This window comes from Hemiscyllium ocellatum, chromosome 12 (genome assembly GCF_020745735.1).
Source record: "Hemiscyllium ocellatum isolate sHemOce1 chromosome 12, sHemOce1.pat.X.cur, whole genome shotgun sequence".
Lineage (NCBI taxonomy): Eukaryota > Metazoa > Chordata > Chondrichthyes > Orectolobiformes > Hemiscylliidae > Hemiscyllium > Hemiscyllium ocellatum.
The window spans coordinates 52077658-52099455 of NC_083412.1; the positions used below are offsets into that span (position 1 = coordinate 52077658).

A 21798-nucleotide genomic window follows, 5' to 3' on the forward strand; every position below is an offset into this window, starting at 1 on the left:
TTCTGTTGCACATAGTATTGGGAATAATCCAATGATGACAACTTTTGACAGCTGCTTCTAATTTTCTATCAACCCCTAAATGCTGATTGCAAGACCACAATTCCTTTTGTAATTATGTCACTAATACCAATGTGAACCACACTGTCTGACTGTTCAGGGTAGATGCTGAAAAGATGTTTCCCTTTGTTTATTAGACTAGATTTATGGGGCACCATATAGAAAATGGATTACCCATTTAAGACTGAAAGGAGAAGCTTTTTTCTGCGATTTGAGAGTCTGTGGAACTTTGATCCCAAATGGCAATAGAGGGTTGGGAAATAAAATATTTTTTAAGGCTGATTTAGAGAGATTCTTGATTGACAAAATTGTATGGCAAGTACATAAGAAAGTAGAGCTCTGACAATACATGTCATACCAATCATGGTAAAATTTAATAGTGGCACAACCTCAAGGTCCCAGAAAGTCTAATCATGCTCTAAATCATATATGTTTAGGTACCAGCTATCTAAATATTTTAGCTGCAGTGCAGACACCTTTACATTGCAGTCACCACAGCTGTTCTGATGAACTTCCATTTGCAACCTCACCCCAAAGACATTTTGTGTCTTTGTTTTATTTTAGTGGTAAGTGCTTCATTTTAAACTGATGTTCAGAAAATACAGTTGTTTCAAACTCCTTTAACCATCTTCTGTACATGAGCTTTATAGGAACATTTTGACTCACTCTCTGACTCCATCTAGGGTAAGAGACGGAAACAACAAATTACATTCTTTTGGTTAACAGTCTGTGTCTCTTCAGAAAGACTGTGAACCATGATTCTTCGAAAACCTAATCTCATTCCATGAAAATTATGAGGGATGGGAAGATGCCTACCATTGCAATAGAACCAGGGCAAGGGTGGGGGGGGGGGAGGGGGCGCTCATCCAGTGCTGACAATTAAGGGGGGCCAAGAATCGAGTCAGGAATTCTAGAATAGGGCTCCACCTTTTCTTTTAAATGTCTGCATAATCTCGCTGACTCCACAAACACCCAGCATTATATGAACATTTGGGAGTACCAGTCAGTGAATGCAAGTATTTATGTGTCAGCACTCTGCCTTCAAACAGCACAAATATAGGAGTCCCCTCAGAAAAAGCATTGTAACACTACTGGGAGGTGTTGTTGGAAAAAGGCATCAACAAAGCAATTGATAAAAAGCCATCTGGAAACCTGGGCTCTGTCAGAAGAGAAAAAGAGAATAAATAGTCTGAAAATCAATTTTTGGGTCATTTTACTGGGTTTTTTAAACAGATTTGTGTGTATAGATCAACCCCTATGGACCTTAAAACATATTTAACTATTTTATATTATAATGATGTTCAGATTAATCTGAGTAGTTCATGCACAAATGTAAAGAAATTGTATGCATGACAAAATTATGCCCTTGCAAACTCATTTGTTTAGCACCCTCCAGTCTGTTTTCTTCATTATGAACAGAGTTTGTGGTTCTTGGTATAAGTGGGAATGGACCTGAATTGATAACTCATGTTTCTTTCTCCATAACTGCTGCTTTACCTCCTGACTGATTGATGGATTGTTTTTAGAATTCTATTTTATTCCTTACTCCAAGGTTATCACTAACATGCTTCTTTAGCTGTTACAGGCATTTAAATACGGTAGGAGATTATCCTTCTTCTATCCCCGTCTCCGTGTCCCCCACACCCGCACCCAACCCCATCACCAGCTGACATCCGATGGGGTTTGATTTGAAATAGTGCTGGGACCCTTCCCTCAATTTTAAAACTCCTGTGGTTTAAGAAAATGTGACAATATTAGATTACATTACCAGCAGGTCAAAGTGCAGCTCTGATGTACTTTCATTTGGAACTTCACCCCACAAGACAATTTAGCTCTATTTCTTGGGCAAATGCTTGATGTCTAAAATGCTGTTCAGAAATACAGATATTTATAGCTGTTTTAACATTTATTCTGTGCATGTCCTTTGTAGGAACATTTTGGCTCATTGACTGGCTTGACTGTGACTTGGATAGGAGATGGAAATAATGTGTTACACTCTTTCATGTTGAGCGCTCCAAAACTTGGAATGCATCTTCGTGTTGCCACACCTAAGGTATAAGATTGATTACAATCTGGTTTAAGACTGATTACAATATGGGAACTTTAAACTAAATGTACACTGGTTAAAAGATTACTGTATGTATATTTTTGGTATTGTGAGGTACTGTATTAATTCCTGCAGGAACATCAGGAAAACATATGACCTGTTGAAAAAGTAATGGCTGCTATTTCCCCAGAAGGACTGAGTGAACTCACTGAAAGCATTATCTCAAATTTCTTCAAGTATGCAACTTACCCAAAATGCACATGCAAAAACATTGAAATGTGTGTATTCACATTATTAAGCTTCCTGACAGATTAACCACTGACTGGTCAATAATAACACCCATATCTTATGGAACTACTTTTGACACCTGACAATGTGGTGCTAATACATCATTTGAAAACAGGAAGAACAAGTAGTCTGTTAGCACTTTCTACATTATAAACTCATGTCTGACTCCTTGCTAACTTTATTAAAGTAAAGAAAATTATTTCATATGTCCTATAGGAATCCAGCTGCAATCAACATTTCTTTTCTGTTCATTATTTGACAATGGAATCAGTTGTTCACTTTGTCACACTATTTTTTAAAGAAATTATGTTAGACCTCAAAAAGTCATTTCTAACTTCACAGGTCATCCTAATTTGGTTGAAAAAAAAGTTTTATGTGTAAATATTTTGGAATAAAATAATTTTAACAGTTAATTGAAGTACTATAATGCACACCAACAATATACTGCAGATATAACATGCCCTACCATGGAACATATCCTTGATAAGATTGTTTAAGCTGCACTCCTGTTCAGTACAAGTCAGTTTCAAAGTTATTCTGCAGTTCAAATGTTACCAGATACAGTGGGGTAAATGTTTCCCTCCAACTGATGCTCAAGTGGCCAATTGGTAACAATTAAAGTCATAGAGATGTACAGCATGGAAATAGACCCTTCGGTCCAACCCATCCATGCTGGCCAGATATTCCAACCCAATCTAGTCCCACCTTCCAGCACCCGGCCCATATCCCTCCAAACCTTCCTATTCATATACCCATCCAAATGCCTCTTAAATATTGCAATTGTACCAGCCTGCACCACTTCCTCTGACAGCTCATTCTATACCCGTACCACCCTCTGTGTGAAAAAGTTGCCCTGTAGGTCTCTTTTATATTTTTCCCCTCTCACGCTAAACCTATGCCGTCTAGTTCTGGACTCCCCAACCCCAGGGAAAAGACTTTGCCTATTTACCCTATCCATGCCCTTCATAATTTTGTAAACCTCTATAAGGTCACTCCTCAGCCTCCAACACTCCAGGGAAAACAGCCCCAGTCTGTTCAGCCTCTCCCTATAGCTCAAATCCTCCAACCCTAGCAAGATCCTTGAAAATCTTTTCTGAACCCTTTCAAGTTTCACAACATCTTTCCGATTCAACACTTATACCCTCAACAACAGCCTTTCAGATAACTAAAACTCAATGAAGGGTCAGTCTGTTTCCATATTGTTCCTTGTTCAGCTAGCACAGTTGAATTCACTTTTTAGTTGATGTCTCTTCATGAGATCCTTAAATTGCTACCAAAGCTCACTTACTCCTGAAAATGTGCTCCTTAAAAAGCTGCCAAATACATGCTTTTTGAGGTCTTTCTTTTTGACACATTAAGGCTTTCTGCTTTTGGAATATTTCTCTTCCTAACTTCTAAACGATTCAACAATATGTTTCCTTATTTTCCAATTTTTCACTCTCCTCTTGTTTCATAGAGCACCGAAGGGGTCTTTTAAAATCTCATTTAAGTGCACTTAAACAGATTTCCAGAGAATTCAATGTCACTCTCAGAATTATTCTAAACTTAAACCAAAACCGTGTTCTTGCTGTCTTATTCCACACAACATAGAACTAACAAGCAAACAACTAACAAAGCAAACTTAAACTACTTTATTTTAAAATCGAAGTTTCCAAATAATAATATAACACAAACCTTCAGCTCCAATATACTATTGACCTAACTTTTATTGTAGTGCTTAGATAATCACTGTTGCTCCTAAGTAAAGAATAATAAATTAATGCTCACATCTTCCGGAGAATGGTATAAACTCTTGTTGCCATTACGTACCTAAATATTTGTTTAAATTTTACGAATGGAAGTAAAGGGAACCAAATGCCAAAGACTGATTAGTTCAGCTTTATTGCACGCTGCTTAAGTACAGTCAATTCAAATGCTGCTGTTTACTGTATTTCACTCCCTACATGAGAAGCGAATAACATACTCTTTACTGAAGCAGACAAATTTGTGTGTCTATAACCGAGTAAATAACTCCAATCCTTCTGGTTAGGATTATTTAGTTTGAGATGGCAATATTTATCAAAGTTTGCTATTAGCTCTTCTGGCTAGTGGACTGTGAATGTTTGACAGTTACGGAGAGGATCCATTTCATGTCTTTTTGCAAACTTATTCTATCATTAGCCTGCAGCATCAACGGAAAAGATCTATGTATTATGTTTTCTTTATAGGGCTTTGAACCCGATGCTACTGTTACCACAATTGCCAAGTCATTGTCAGAAAAGGTAGGATTTCAAGTTTTGATGTATTTCCATTTTGTGGATGAAGTTCTTTATTTCAAAGAGCTTTTCCTTTTTCAATTGTTCTTGAAATTAGTGTGGAACCAAGATGTTTTTCACTGACGATCCCCTGGAAGCAGCAAGTGGAGCTAATGTTCTGGTGACAGATACATGGGTCAGCATGGGACAAGAAGAGGAGAAAGCTGAGAGGCTGAAAGCATTTCATGGTTATCAAATCACCATGAAGGTAAGATCTGTGAAATCTGAAAAATGTAAAGTGCAAAGCATAGACAGCAATTTTCATCAGATCAGGTCATTATTCCTTTGATTTCCTGCCTCGGTCAATTACTTCCCCATCATATGCATCCCAGCTTTTCACCTCTGTACTAAATAGTTTTCCAATTCCTAAATTAACTGGAATTTATCTAATTTCATCAAGGTTGTGAACATTAGTTACTCATGCTAATGTAATATTGTACTTGACCAGTGACATAGTAGCGTTTTCATAGATTTCTAAGAAGCATTGTTAACTGCAACACATTTACAATACAATACTGGGAAAGAAGAACAGGGAATTGGACCTGGTTGGGCTTCTTGCATAATTTGAACCATTCAATAAGGTGAGTTTATAAAAAAATGGAAAAATCATTTTGCAGCCTGAGCTTCAAGACGTTCAGCAGTTGTATGATCCCTCCAGTATTTTTGAATCAACCAAAATGAATGTCCATTGATTCAATTTCTAAATCCCTCACACTTGCTCAGCAAAAGTGCACCTCTAGGGATATAATCTATTTGTCCTGTCAATTCCTAAAACCAGGCAGGATCAAAAGAACAGCATCGACAACACATGAAAATAGAAATACACACCGCACTTTTTGTTTTCATCATTAGGTACAAAGGAGACGTCAGCAGAAGTATATGCAATTCACAAACATTACCCAGCTGGTGAGGCAAAGCAATCTTGAATGCTGGAGCCACAACATCAGATTTGGACAGCCCTTTAATTGAGTCCACGCATGATCTCTAATTAGACATTCCCCTTTGCCTTTGCAACTCCATCAGCTGTGCTGTCAGCAGGGGCCTGTTCTCCAGTAATCCTCCAAATGTCAGGGATTTTGACAATTTCTCCCTTCGGTAGATGGGAGCTAACATAGGACTGTACTCACCAAAATGTGACCCTGAGCTTACTCTAGCTTGTCCAAAAATGTTGCCTCCAAGCCACAAGGCTGCATATATGCAATGTTGTTATGATGTTCCATGTATGCAATCAACTTCAGAGACCCATGTAGCAGAAAAGAAAATTCAAGGGACACTTTTACCCACCAAGGTAAGTGTCTGTGCTGGTGAAGGCGAGTGAAGAAGGTCTTGATGGTGCACCCTCTAATGTTCGTGACTGTTCCTCCTCAGAGTGTGGCTCGAAGGGTGAACCTTTGGGGCTGGGACTCTTTTTGTTTACATCTGTCTCAGGAGTGGAATCTAGAGGCCACATTTTTAAAAAAATACAAGAATTTGTTAGTGTATGAACTTACCACCCTTACCTGAGGTTTTACTAAGCTGTTGATGTTTGATTTGAAGCTGGAGTAGCGGTTTTGAGACTTTCTCATGAGATAGCTGAAATATAGTTCATTAATATATTTCCAAGTTTGGCTCCATTGTCTTCCCAAGTTCACGATGTATCAAATTATGAATTACAGCAAGAGATGTGAATCTCTTGCCACTGACTTAGGGGCCTGGTTTCAATGTGTCTAAATAAATGGGTAATTTCCATGCAAATGATTTTGCTTATTCCATATTGATCTCCTTGACAGGTCTCAAACTGTGGTCAGGTGATTATAGAAACCATTTTAAGCCTATGTTTGACCATTTTTAAGTTGAAAATGTGTTGCTGGTTAAAGCACAGCAGGTCAGGCAACATCCAAGGAATAGGAAATTCGACGTTTCGGGCATAAGCCCTTCATCAGGAATTTTTAAACCATTTTAGTCCACGAACATCTCATGCATCACAATCTGGTGAATAAAGTTAAAACTGAAAGTCCATATTTGTCACTAATGTAGCATGTCCCCACAAGAAGAATTAAAGCATATACCATTTTCTTTTTACAGTCAGCATTCTGTTACAAGTTCAATATGAAACAACAGTACAAGAATTGAAGTGGCAACATACACACCCTCCACAATCACTCCAGTCATTCTAAACTAGGTTCATAAACCTTTTGCCTTTCTATAATCCCTATACCAGCTTCAATCACTTGCTTTTTACAATATCTAGGGGCTTAGCTGGTGGTAATATGAAGTTTGCAACCTATAAGGGCATCTTGACTTGTACCTGCATCTCACTCACAATGAACTTTACATCAACTTGATTGGATTGGTTGAGACTTCAAACTTGATTTGTTCATTTGGCCTCCCAGTGGGTCAGTGTTTTTACCACCGGCAGGGCAGACCCAGCAGACGTGGTCAGATGATGGTATAAAATTCGGGAGGGAGTTGTCCTGAATGTCGTCAACATTGATTCCAAACCCCATGAAGTCTCATGGTTTCAGGTTAAATTTGAGCAAGGAAACCTCCTTCTGATTACCATATACTGTCCTCCGTCAGCAGATAAATTGATACTCGTTCATGTTGAGCAACACTTGGAGGGAACGCTGAGGATGGCAAGGTCACAAACTGTACTCTCAGTGGTGGATATCAGTGACAATCACCAAGAATGGCTCAGCAGCTGTATTACTGATTGAGCTGTTTGGGTCCTAAAGGACAGAGCTGCTAGATTGGGTTTGCAACAGGTGATGAGGGAACCAACAGAGAAAAAACATACTTGAGTTGAGAGTGTGGTGCTGGAAAAGCACAGCAGGTTAGTAAATCTGATGAAGGGCTCATGTCCGAAATGTCGATTTTCCTGTTCCTTGGATGCTGTCTGACCTGTTGTTCTCACTTGCTCCTAAAAAAACATACTTGACCTCATCCTTACCAACCTGCCAGATGGAGATGCACCTGTCCATGGCAGTATCGGTAAGAGTGACCACAGCACAGTTCTGGGGGTGACAAAGTCCCACCTTCACATTGAGACTAACATCCATTGTGTTGTGTGGCACTATCGCCGTGCTGAGTGGGACAGATTTCAAACAGATCTAGCAACTCAAAATTCGGCATTCATGAGGCACAATGGGCCATCAACATCCGCAGAATGAAACTCCAGCACAATCTGTAACCTCATTACCATCAAGAAGGGGGATTCAATCCTGGTTCAATGGATGGTGCAGGAGGGCATGCCAAGAGCAGCACCAGACATGAGGTGCCAAACTGGTGAAGCTACCAAACAGGACTACTCGCACACCAAACAGCATAAGCAGCAAGAGATAGACAGAGCTAACCAATTCCACAACCAATGGATCAAATCTAAGCTCTGCCATCCTGGCACATCCAGTTGTGAATGCTGGTGGACAATTAAACAACGCACTGGAAGATGAGGCTCCACAAATATCCCCATCCTCAACGATGGAAGAGGCCAGCACATCAGTGCAAAACACAAGGCTGAAGCTTTTACAGCCATCTTCAGCCAGAAGTACCATGTGGATGATCCATCATGGCCTCCTCCAGTGGTTCCCAACATAACAGATACCAGTCTTCAGCCAATTCAATTCACTCCACGTGATATCAAGAAACAGTTGGAGACACTAGATACTGCCAAGGCTACGAGCCCTGAAAACATTTCAGCAATAGTACTGAAGACTTGTGCTCCAGAATTTGCCACTTCCTTAGCCAAGCTGTTCCAGTACAGTTAGAACACTGGTATCTACCCAACAATGTGGAAAATTGCCCAAGTATGTCCTGTACATAAAAAACAGAACAAATCCAACTCAGCCAATTACCACTCCATTAGTAATGTGATGGGGTTTCATTAATAATGCTATCATGCAGCACCTACTCAACAATAACCTGCTCAGTGACACCCACTTTGGGTTCCACAGGACCACTCCACTCCTGACCTCATTACAGTCTTGATTCAAACATAGACAAAAGACATGAATTCCAGAGGTGAGATGAGACTGACAGCCCTTGACATTGAACCTACATTGTGGCATCAAAGAGCCCCAGCAAAACTGGAATCAATGGTTATTGGGTGCAAACCCCTCACATTGGTTGGAGTCAGTGCCTGGCACATAGGAACTCAGTCATGGTTGTTAGAGGTCAGTCATCTCAACTCCAGGACATCTGAACAAGAGTTCCTCTGGGTAGTGGCCTAGACCTAACCATCTTCAGCTACTTCATTAATGAACTTCCTTCCATTATAAGGTCAGAAGTAGGGATGTTCGCCAATGATTGCACAATGTTCAGCATCATTTGCAATTCTTGAGATACTGAAGCAGTCCATGTTCAAATGCAACAAGTTCCAGACAATATCCAGGCTTGGGCTGACAAGGGGCAAGTAACATTTGCACCACACAAATGCCAGGCAATAACTATCAATAAGAGAGAATCTAACCACCGCCCATGACATTCAATGGTCTTACTATCACTGAATCCCCCACTATCAACATCCGAAGGTTATCACTGACTAGAAACTCAACTAGGATCACCATATAAACACAAGTTGCTACAAGAGCAAGTCAGAGGCCATCTATACTGCAGCAAGTAATTCACCTCCTGACCCCCACAAAGCCTGTCCAAAATCTACTTTGAAACACTCGCATGAGTGCCTTTTCCAAGTCTTTACACCGCTCGTCGACAATGTGTACTTCCTGGCATTACCACGGGCCAGGGTCCCGGTTGTACTGGCATTACATGAGGTTCAAATATGATTTGCTGCATCAGTTCGGTGTCGTAACTGATCTTGGTTTTAATGGACTGGCACCCTCGTTTTCCTTTAATTTTTTTTGGTGGGGTTTGGCGGAACTTGTCTCCGGCCGGAGCCAGTCTGCGATATTTTGCGGTTTAATTGACCTCCCGTCAATTCCATTATCTCGGCGTTAAGGTTTTGGTTTTTTTTCCTCCTGCTACACCATTTCCAGAGCTTTCCTGTCATTTTTGTACCACACTGTAACATCGACCATCATGATGTTTTGATCTTTCTTAAATATGAGTTCGGATTTCCATGGTGAGCCATCTTTTGCAACCAATCTCGGCACCATGTATTATGTCCAGCCGTACTTACTGACATGCTTCCGCAACTGGTCTACGATCTTATTATGGCATTTTATTCAAGCATTTTTAACGAATGGGCAACAACCTGAGATGTGTGAAATGGTTTTGATTTCTGTCTCACATCTTTGGCAAGTTTTGATTCTGATTGGTCTTCCCTGTGATAGGGTGGATCTTGTCGGGTATGGATTACTCCACAGGAGCAAGCTGTTTATAAGCTGTGAGGATTTTAGATGAATTGCTAGTTTCAACCAAGGGTTTGAGATTTTGTCATCATTATAATACTGAATGCCTGCCCCTTGACATTGAAGCCTTCACCACCTTTCAAACTCCCACTCTCTCCATCCTGCATACCTGTTGGGCGGTTCCTGTCACCCAGCGTCTGCCTCTTAAAGTGCTGGCGTAATTGCGTCATTGGGTCCATTTCCCCTTCGATGCCACTTTGGCTGCCGGGCAGAAATCTTTGATTTCCTTGAGGACTTTGAGTTCTCACAGTCCTGCAACAGTGTCTCTGTTGCATTCTTCACTATATTGAAAGGAGGCCTGTATGCTCACATCATTAGACATCTCGAATGCCTCACATTTGCGTAGAATCGTGGATGGAATCTGCACTTTTAGTTTTGGCAAGCCCAGACCACCATTCCTATTGCTGGCATGCAGGATCCCATCATTAGTATGAGGCGGTAGGTGTAGGAATTCTTTTGTGACATTGCGTATAATCTGGTCCAGTTTTATGACTGTGCTTTGAGATGCTTCAATCAAGAGCAAGTGAAAATACAATCTGGTGATGACATGAGTTTTTAGGATTTCCAGGCATTGCCTCGGTCGGAGAGCTGCTCCCTGTATTCCTTTCACCCATGTCTTAAGCCTTTCCTCCCATTCTCCTTCTGACACACCTGCCCATGGTCGATTCGGACATCCACATATTTCTCAGTATCACCTGAGGGTATAGAGGATATAGACTTGTTATGCAGCGTCCAGTTAGCAAAGTGATTGTACAGGAAGGTCTTCCTCTTGAACATAAAGTGGAAGCATTTTGTCTTCGCGATGTTAATATTGAGGCCCATATGACTGGAACAGCTTCAGACTCCTCCCCATACTGGTGTGAGAGTCACTCAGAAGGGCAATGTCATCTGCAAAGGCTAAAGTCGAGTTGTTGACTCTTCTGCCTCCCAGGGGCATGGTGACCCCTGAGTTGGCCTTCTCTAGAGAGTTAAAAATCACACAGCACCTGGTTATAGTCCAACAGGTTTAATTGGATGCACACTAGCTTTCAACACCAGCATCTCCAAATCATGATTACTATTCTCCAGAGAGCATATCAAAGGATCCAGAGCGATGTTAAATAATATGGATGAGAGTGGGTCACCCTGCTTTATGCGCAGCAGGTCAGGCAGCATCCAAGGAACAGGAGATTCGACGTTTCGGGCATAAGCCCTTCCTGTGCCTTGGATGCTGCCTGAGCTGCTGCGCTTTTCCAGCAACATATTTTCAGCTCTGATCTCCAGCATCTGCAGACCTCACCTGCACCCTGCTTTATGCCCCTCTCAAGGTTTATTGGAGTGTTATAAGTTCCATTCCCTTCTATCACTGTTGTGTTGCCAGTGTAGAGATCCTTGATCAGGTCTACAAAAGGCTTTTGGGAAATGTGCTGTCTGCAGCGTTTTCAATAGTAATTTGTGCCCAAACGAGTTGAACTGGAAGGTCCTTACGGTTATGCTTCACTCTCTTAATTATGTTCTTGAGGATGATAATGTTTCATTGCACCTGGGAGTGGCTGCTGTAAACCCCTTCTGTCTGCTGTTAATTTCGACAGTTTCTCTGAGACATTTTGCCATTATTTTTGTGAACAGTCTTAGCAGCATAAGACCAATGGTTATTGGCCACCAGTTGTCAACGTTTTTCAGGTGGTCTTCATCATCGCACTTAGGAAGCAAGACCATTCGACTTTTTTTTAGTGATTCCGGTATCATGCTTGATCTTAACCATAGAGAGAAGAGTCAGGGTAGGCAAGTTTCTTCCTCCTCATGAACAGATCTTATATCACTCAGTTTCAGGCTATCTGGTCCAGTGACACTGTGCTTATTTATTCCCTTGATGGCTTTCTTGACCTCTTCTACCTCAATGGGTTTCATCAAGGATCCATCATCTACGTTCCTGGTATATGGGGCATATTTGCTAATGTTGGATTTATGATTTGGTACAGACAGTGTATCTAGGAAACATGCCTCCAGTTCCTCTGTTGGGAGAGGACAAGTGGATGATGTTGACACCCCCGTGATCTCTCGAGCTAGTTGGCACCGGTTGGTTTTGTAGAGCTGCTGTATTGCTCTGAACAGAGTTCTACATGTTGCTCACCTTTTCTTTGCGCTGGTACTGTTGCCTGTCTTTGTGTCTTTTTTAGTCTGGCCTCCTTGAGGCTTTTTCCATTTATTCTGTCCATGCCCACCATTCTTTACTAGATTGGTAATACTCTCCATTAGTCCAATCCCTAGGACTAGTCACTCCTCATGCTCAAAAGCTCCTCAGCTTGATTTAGCTGGTCATCTATGTCCCAATGCTTAGGGATTGAAGTCGGTGTTCTGCGGTTAGCTCTTTGGTGTGGGTTTGGTTCATTGGCATTATCCTGAACACTCTCTGCCTCAGATTCGTGCGAATCATCAGTCATACTCATATCATTTGGGATTAAGACTTCGGTGGAATGTTCGCAAGATTTCTACATTTGTCAGAGATTTGCTGGGGTGTTTTCGTTTTAAAGATGCTAGCGATCTCTTCATTAATGAATTTGCATCCTGCAAATTTCTTTTCTAATCCCTTCAGGAGTGCAACCTCCTCCTGTGACCATATGTGATTGCTTCTCCTCCATTTGCTTTGACCTTGAGTGCTGTTTTGAGGTGATTTTCATTCTGTAGAATGGGGTGTTGATGTTTCTCATGTTGACTAAGTCCAGCCTGGATTGTATCTGTTGGTCACATGCACTGCATGCAAAGTCCCCTGCTCGAGGGGGTTTCTTACCCTTGCACATGGGGTAATCATGAGGGACATGGATAGGATAATTAGACAAAGTCTTTTTCCTGGGGTGGGGAGTCCAGAACTAGAGAGTATTGGTTTAGGGTGAGAGGGGAAAGATATGAAAGGGACCTAAGGGCAACTTTTTCACACAGAGGGTGTGCGTGTATGGAATGAGCTGCCAGAGGAAGTGGTGGAGGCTGGTACAATTGTATTATTTCAAAAGCCTGGAAGGATTCAGTGAAGGGGCTAACTTCCTACTCATAAACTTTGGCCTTTTATCTGTGTGCACATATGTAATGAGCTGAGAGGAACATAACCACGCAAGAAAACACAACCCGTTAGAATTACTTCCGGCTTTTAAGTCCACCTCCACACTGCATCTCAAATAAACCATATTCTCTTCCTGGGCTGAGTTCTACTCCTTGCATTGGCCAGTTTTGCAGTAAGGACCGTCATTCTCCTTCATTAATCCTGCATTCAAGAGCTTTCCCGTTGTAGCATACAAAGGTGAGGATGAATATTGTTCTGATATTTGATACATAATGCACAGTTAAAATGAGAGAAAGGAGTTTGGAAGTGACACATAACCAAATCGCATGTAATGCATTCAGGTTTGCACTTGATAAATGGCTTTTAGGTATCGGTATCTAGTCTGTGGAACTATAAACCATAATGCATCATTAACCTCAAAAGAAATACTTCACAATTGGAGGTAGCATGTCCAATAAGTATTCATTTAATGCTTAGGAATAGGAGAATTGTGGATACAGCCCATATCACTGATATTGACCACCATGGTGATAATGTAATTTGCTTGTTATAAGCAGTGCATGATTTTTTAGCTATTAGTTAGAACAGGGTAAGGTCTCTTGTGTAACTGCATGCAGTGTTTATTTTAGAAAGCAAGAAACATACAAAAGTAATTTAGTGTCTCTCAGGTTAAAAAGCACATTCTGTAGCATTTTGTTCAGGAATGGCCTGGTATGAACTCACTTCTAAGACAGTTTTTGTGACTGCAAGGCTTTAATCCAACAAAGCACTCAAATGGTTCATAAGCAGTTTGGCATTCAAAACCATTTATGTCATTTGCAGTAAGTTATTTCATTGCTATGTTCAATGTCAATTCTGAGCCACTGCTGCCCAAACTAGCTTAATATATTATAAGTTTTTTTAAATAACTTATTTCAATGGGTATGGCTCATTGTTGGTGCCATTTTCTTGTTGAAGGCTGTCTAGAGAAGGTAGGCAAATGTCAAAACAGATTCCGCATTAAAACTGGCTATTGAGGGAGTGCAGCGTAGGTTCACGAGGTCAATTCCTAGAATGGCAGGACTACCTTACGCTGAAAGACTGGAGCAACTGGGCTTGTATACTCTTGAGTTTAGAAGACTGAGAGAGGATCTGATGGAGACATACAAGATTATTAAAGGATTGGACACTCTGGAGGCAGGAAACATGTTTCCGCTGATGGGTGAGTGCCGAACCAGAAGACACAGCTTAAAAATACAGGGTAGACCATTTAGGACAGAGATGAGGAGAAACTTCTTCACCCAGAGAGTGGTGGCTGTGTGGAATGCTCTGCCCCAGAGGGCAGTGGAGTCTCTGGATTCATTTAAGAAAGAGTTGGATAGAGCTCTCAAGGATAGTGGAATCAAGGGTTATGGAGATAAGGCAGGAACAGGATACTGATTAAGGATGATCAGCCATGATCATATTGAATGGTGGTGCAGGCTCGAGGGTCAGAATGGCCTACTCCCGCACCTAATGTCTGTTGTCTATTGTGTGTATTCAATAACTTATGCTTTTTATGTTATTACAGACCGGACAGTATGCTGCACCAAACTGGATATTCCTGCATTGTTTACCACGAAAACCAGAAGAAGTTGATGATGAAGTATTTTACTCCCCAAAATCTCTGGTCTTCCAAGAAGCTGAAAATAGAAAATGGACAATCATGGTAAGAAAAAGGAGAATATTGGATTTACAACTTGTGAAAACTGCAACTGTAATAAGAGCAGAAGCGACTATGGCCAAACAGTAAAGCTTCTTGAAATATTTCTAACTCACATAAAAGACATGATGTTTGAGATTTATTCAGCATGGACTGCTTGGGCCGAAGGGTCTGTTTCCATGCTGTATGACTCTATGAATGTTAAGTTGTTAGGTATATTGGATATCATTAAATTTTGGAAATACAATGTCAGGTAATGAGCTAAAACAACATTACTTTTCTTCCAGTGAGATTATTAGGAACTTACTGCGACCATCCGTTTGCCTATCAGTCTGTGGTGTTAGCTATACTAGCTGATTTATTGTTGTAATACTTAACTGATCAAACATGTTCCATTTGAGTAAGAATCCAAGTTTTATTTAATGGATCATTTATATTGCAGCTTCTGGATTAACTCAATTTAGTTTTCACAAGTTGTGCCTTAATTGCTTTGAAGTTGTCGACCTGAGAGTGATTCAAAATTTGGGCACATGGTGCGTAATAATCTCGAACAGCTAACTTTGTCGATCACGGGCTTTGCACCAATTGCAGTGTAACTGTAACCATATAATAGTATTTTAAAATTTTAATTTTATACTTTGTAAAATGACCAAAATTGTTTGTTGGACATCCTTTACATTTCTAAAATTAAGAAGCTACAAAACAAGTAATTTAGTTGTTTCGTAACATTTGACATTCAGCAAGTTTTTGAGAAGATTTGTAGCTCAGGTTGAGGTTCTGGATGTAGGTTTGCTCACCGAGCTGGCAGATTCATTTCCAAACGTTTCATCACCCTACTAAGTAACATCTTCAGTGGGTCTCCAGGTGAAGCACTGCTGATGTTTTCTGCTTTATATTTATATGTTTGGGTTTCTTTAGGTTGGTGATGTCATTTCCGGTGGTAATGTCACTTCCTGTTCTTTTTCTCAGGGGTTGGGAGATGGGATCAAACTCAATGTGTTTGTTGATCGAGTTCCGATTGGAATGCCATGCTCCTAGGGATTCTCGTACGTGTCTCTGTTTGGCTTGTCCTAAGACGGATGTGTTGTTCCAGTCAAAGTGGTGTCCTTCCTTATATGTATCTAAGGATATTAGTGAGAGAGGGTCATGTCATTTTGTGGCTAGTTGATGTTCATGGATCCTGGTGGCTAGTACGGGTACCCAATGAACACAGTCCACCGATTTCTCAGCAATGAACCCAAACAAGCGGACAAAGCACGTCCAGAAACCCTAGCCACTCTCCCCTACATCAAAGACATCTCGGAAATGACTGCCAGACTATTTAGATCCCTTGGCATCATGGTAGCCCACAAACCCACCAACACACTAAAAGAGCAGCTGATGAACTTGAAAGACCCTATACAGACACCAAGCAAAACTAATACCATTTACAAAATACTGTGCAAGAACTGTAACAAACACCACATTGGACAAACAAGTAGAAAACTAGCCACCAGGATACGTGAAAATCAACTAGCCACAACACGATACGACCCTCTCTCACTAGTATCCTTACACACAGATAAGGAAGGACACCACCTTAACTGAGAAAACACATCCATCCTAGGACAAGCCAAACAGAGACACGCGTGAGAATTCCTAGATGCATTCATTTCAACTGGAACTCTATCAAGTAACACATCGAGTTAGACCCCATCTATCAACCCTTGAGAAAAAGAACAGGAAATTACATCACCACAGGAAATGACATCACTGCAGGAAATGACAAGGAGAAAGTGAGGACTGCAGATGCTGGAGATCAGAGCTGAAAATGTGTTGCTGGAAAAGCGCAGCAGGTCAGGCAGCATCCAAAGAGCAGGAGAATCGACGTTTCGGGCATGAGCCCTTCTTCAGGAATGACAAGAAATACCCAAAGAAATCCAAACATATAAATAGAAAGCAGGAATCATGTAAAGTGCTTTGCCTGAGGCCCACTGAAGATGTTATCTAGTAGGGTAACGAAACATCTGGAAATGGACCTTACAGCTCAGTGAGCAAACCTACATCCAGACCTCAACCTGAGTTACAAATCTTTTCAAAAAACAGCAACATGTTTCCTGGTCCTCTCATTCAACACAAAAATGTGACAATGTTTATGAAGCTGGAAATTCCAAGAGTTATTAATACAAGGAAAAATATATATTCAAACCCCTGAAGCTTTTAAGTTTTTGCTTTTTGATTTTAAGATTATAGAAAATTAATTAATTACAAAATTATAGAAAAATAATTAATTACAAAATTAAGGGTAAATCTGATGGCATGATTGTTGATTCAAATAAGTGTTTTGTGATTCATGCAACTGCTTTCTGCATTGACTTAGGAAGCAGATCAGCCACTCTGTACCATCAACTATGTCGCCACAAAGAATGGTTCAATGAAATTCCATGGGAGAACAGATTCTGATGATGGAACAAATGATGCCTGCCAGTTCTTTTTAGCATTATACAACTTGTCCTTTCCCATATCATTTCACTATTTTTCTGTATTTGTTTGAGAATCAATTAAAACCTCAGTGAAAAAAGTTATGTATATAACTACTCAAACAAAAACAGAAATTTCTGGAAAATCTGGCAATATCTGTGGAGAGAAGTCAGAGTTAACATTTTGGGTCCAGTGATCCTTCTTCAGAACTAATTACATAGGCTCACAAACAGCAGTTTCTCTTTACATTGAATGAAGTATTTCATGAAGTACCATGCCACAAAATAGCTGACTCCATTTTGTTCCCTCACTTTCCATGCTAGAATTTGAGTATTGCTGAAAAAAGGCACACTTTGCTAACCTTTGTAATCTCCTTTAGAGCTATAACACTCCAGGACTCTGTGTTCCTCCAATTCTGTTTTTTTTGTACATTCCTGATTTATTTTATCCCACAAGTGACGATCATTCCTTCAGCTGTCTCATATCTGAGCTTTGTAATTTCTGCTTTAAACCTCTTGGCTGCAATATCTCCATCCTCCTTTCAAAATTTCTGAAGTCCCAGCATTTTAGCGAAATTTCTGGTCACCTATTTTAGTATCTCTGTAGCTCAGTTTTGTTTTAATTTGGATAATGTTCCTGTGAACCTCCATGAGACATTTTGCTACTTTTATAGGTTCTATAATTTCAACTATGTTACAGACAATAAATAAATGCAACATGTTTGTAATGATAATGATGAAGATAACAAAATGGAATATGAATAGCCATTTGGTGGTGCAGAATTTGAGTATTGCTGAAAAAAGGCACACTTTGCTAATGCTGTGCATCTTGCAGTCATCAGGGCAAATGCAAATGTATCAACATAAAGGAAAACAACACTTTATACCATTTGCAAAAAGAGTGCTGATTGGTTGGCAAGTGGACTCTGGTTGGTAGATGTACCAGTTAGATGATGGATAACAGTTAACTACCAAGCTTTGTTTAAATCTCACCCAAGCAGGTTAACCGATTGCTCAAGACATTAGGAATGAACCAAAGAATGAATGCCATCTATTTTATTAAATTGTAAACAAGCACAATGTGAATTCATGTTCTTTCCATCTGAAAAGATTGGCAGTTGAGCATGCAATGCTGCGCACTTGCATGCACTGGATGCTTCATATATTAATGCACAGGGCCCCATTATTTGCAAACAAAGTACATGTGTATGCTTTGGATACCTAATGGGATCACAGTTGGATATATGATCTGAAATGGATCTAACTAGTTTTTATACACATATGGCACTTAATCATCCAATCAGCTATCTGGCCTGCAAATGTTAGCGCGTTTCAGTAACAGATTCATGTAGATGGCCTCCACAGGAGTCCAGTATTATACCACTGAAAATTATCACAGTTTAAACATGAATTGCCTTTTGTTTGTGTTTTCTTTAAACAGGGTGCAATGGTGAGCATACTAACAGATTATACCCCAAAACGCTCCAAGCCAAAATTCTGAATCCTGTCTTCCAGCCAACATCGACATGCAATGGAAGCATTCTATGAAGAGCATCCAGAAATGCTTTAACTTTGCAGTTTTTATTATATAATTAAATTACATCATTTTGCTGCACTATGATGACAATATGGCTTATTTGCAATAATCAAGAAGAAATTAGAAGTTTACAAGAGATCCTTTGATCGATGTCGAAATGCAGATATGATGTACAAGCATCTCATGTTATCATTCTATATCCTGTCCTACTCAACATCCACAATGCAAGCCTAAAGATAATAAAAAAGCAGCAAGAGAATGTGTAACTATATAATTCCTTGATCTGGTTACTTATATTTCATTGGCATATATTGTTTACAGAGTAAAGAAACGTTTAGTGAACTGTCTCATCACCTTATTGAAATACAATCACTTAAATCAGTTAAGGGACACAGTCTAAGGTTTTGGGTATTGCCACTCAGGACTGAGGTGAGGAGAAATTTATCCAGAGAGTGGTGAGCCTGTAGAATTTTCTGCAACAGAAAGCAATTGAGGCCAAAACATTTAATGTTTTCAAGAAGGAGTTAGATATAGTTCTTATGTCAAAAGGGATGAAAGGGTGTGCGGTTTACAAAACAGGAACAGGGTACTGTGTTGGATGATCAATCACGGTCATAGAATAGAATTCCTGCAGTGTGGAAACAGGCCCTTCAGGCCAACAAGTCCACATCGACCCTCCGAAGAGCAACCCACCCAGATCCTATTATCCTATATTTACCTCTGACTAATGCACCAAACCTTCACATCCTTGAACTCTGTGGGCAATTTAGCATGGCCAATTTATCTAATCTGCACGTCTTTGGATTGTGGGAGGAAACTGGAGCACCAGAGAAAATGCATGCAGACATGGGAATATGCAAACTCCACACAGACAGTCGCCCAAGACTGGAATCGAACCCAGGTCCCTGGTGCTGTGAGGCAGCAGCGCTAACCACTGAGCCACCGTGCCACCCAAAATTGAATGATAGGGCAGGCTTTAAGGGCTGAATTGTCTACTCCTATTTCTGTGTGTCTATACTGGTATATTTTGTCTATCTCTCTGTTACCTTTGTTATTCACATTTATTCATGATAATTTAGTTAGAGGCCGAATTGAATTGTATATTTTGGATAGGACATCATCTCTGCTCGCATGAATTTACAGTCAATAAGGTCAGCATCTGCTACTTTCACATAGACCCACAGGGATGAATTTTCCAATTGCAAGTTCCAGACAGGGAACTTTGCCCACTCAAGTCACATATCCAAAAGTAATGTTAAAAATCCATGAATTTCCATTCGTTAATGTTAATGGATTGAAAAATCACAATTTCCAAAAGCTAGGAAAGTATAATCATAAAATCTACTGTCTACTTGTCAAAAATAAATTAAAAAGAAATAATCTTACATTAAGTCAGCTACTGAAACACCATATCCATTCATCCTGTTTGTGGCATCTAGGATGTCAGCTGCTGAAATACTGACTCAAAAACCTTCTGCATTTATCTTTTGAGATTCGAGTTCTCCTTTTTTTCACTCTCTTTATGATGGAAGAGTTAGAATAAGTTTTGGATTTTCTTCTAATGGATTATATTATTTTGCTGAATGGCTAACGATGTAGAACACTGCATTCGTTATATTAGGTAATCATCTGATTGTATTGTGTGTCCAACTTTTGATATGATGATACTGGACAAGAATGCAAAATTATCAATTGGAACATACTAAAAGGTGTTGGTTCCAATTGTTAATTCTGGTAAGCTTTGTTTAAACAACAGAAACAACTTGCATTCTCTAAGTGCTTTCCTAGATAATGGATGATGAGTGGGAAACACAAGACCCTTCTGCAGGGCTTAGTAGAAAATTGACCACACTTTTGGAAGGAAGTGGCAAGGCAGGACCATTATGGTTGAAGATGCAGCTAGCAAGAATGAACTGGAAGGTAATGAAAAATGTTCTGGGGTCAGAAAAGCATAGAGTCCGTAGAAGAGTGCAGACTTGAAGAGATTCTTTACAACTGCATGAAGATGAACAGGAGGATGTCCTAATCTTTATTGTTGCCTAAGATAATAAGGTATGAGTGCAGATTAAACCTGTGGTGTATCAGTTGTCAAGATAGATCTTTTGGAGATTTCAGCTCCAGTGGAAGGGTTTTCTTTGGTCAATCCAGAATCACATTTACTCTTGGACTCATCCTCCACTCTTCAACTCCAGGTTAGTTCTCAGTTCCCATTCCTATACTTCATCATCAATGACACTTGATGGCTAATACAAATTTTCAACAACCTCTTTAAGACCTTGCCCTTTGACCATATAGAAATATGTTATGAGAGGAATGGACTCTGGTCTACATTGGAAGGGGAGCACATTCTGGTGCATACTTATGTGAGGATCTGGATTAATCAGGTGGTGATAACTTAACCTAGTGTGCAACATTAGACTTAGAGATCCAGAACATCAAGATAGTTGATGACTTATGACAAGCTGGTATAGAAAAACAGAAGAGTGTGGTGCTGGAAAAGCACAGTAAGTCAGGCAGCAACTGAGGAGCAGGAGAATTGATGTTTCGAGCTTAAGCCCATCATCAGTCATTCCTGATGAAAGGCTTATACCCTAAATGTTGATTCTCCTGCTCCTCGGATGTTGCACTTTTCCAGCACCACACTCTCGACTCTGATGTCCAGTATCTGCATTCTTCACTTTCTCCTCCATAGAAAAATGGAGTTCAGTATCTATGAATACTGGAATATTGAGTCCATCAGTTCTTTTTGAAGGGATGACTTTTAACTGGTAACATTTCTGATCATGTAGGGTGGTACACATGCAATGGTGAAGAGATTGATAATACCACACTCATATATTTTATGGTGAGTTTTGCTCAGGTCAAGATTTTGGTACTGCATTATGCCTATCAAGAGTTAAAGTCTGGAGATTTTTTTTGTTTAAATTCAGATTTGTTGAATTCTGACAATTAGTTACAATTTACCTTGGGTAATCCAAATGGCTTTGACACATCATGAAGGGAGATCTGAGCTAATTTGACCTGACAGGCCAATAGCAGAATGTTGTGCTTCT

The 21798-nt window shown here is 40.1% G+C and overlaps 1 protein-coding gene across 1 annotated transcript in view; it reads left to right on the forward strand.

The window, feature by feature from the left end:
* otc (ornithine transcarbamylase) overlaps positions 1-19004 on the forward strand; it is a 70220-nt gene extending 51216 nt beyond the window's left edge. The window contains exons 6-10 of the mRNA XM_060833538.1: positions 1988-2110; positions 4600-4653; positions 4745-4894; positions 14618-14755; positions 18650-19004. Coding sequence (XP_060689521.1) covers positions 1988-2110; positions 4600-4653; positions 4745-4894; positions 14618-14755; positions 18650-18709 — 525 coding nt within the window. The 3' untranslated portion in view covers positions 18710-19004. The remainder of the gene's footprint in view (positions 1-1987; positions 2111-4599; positions 4654-4744; positions 4895-14617; positions 14756-18649) is intronic.
* Positions 19005-21798: the final 2794 nt, after the last annotated feature.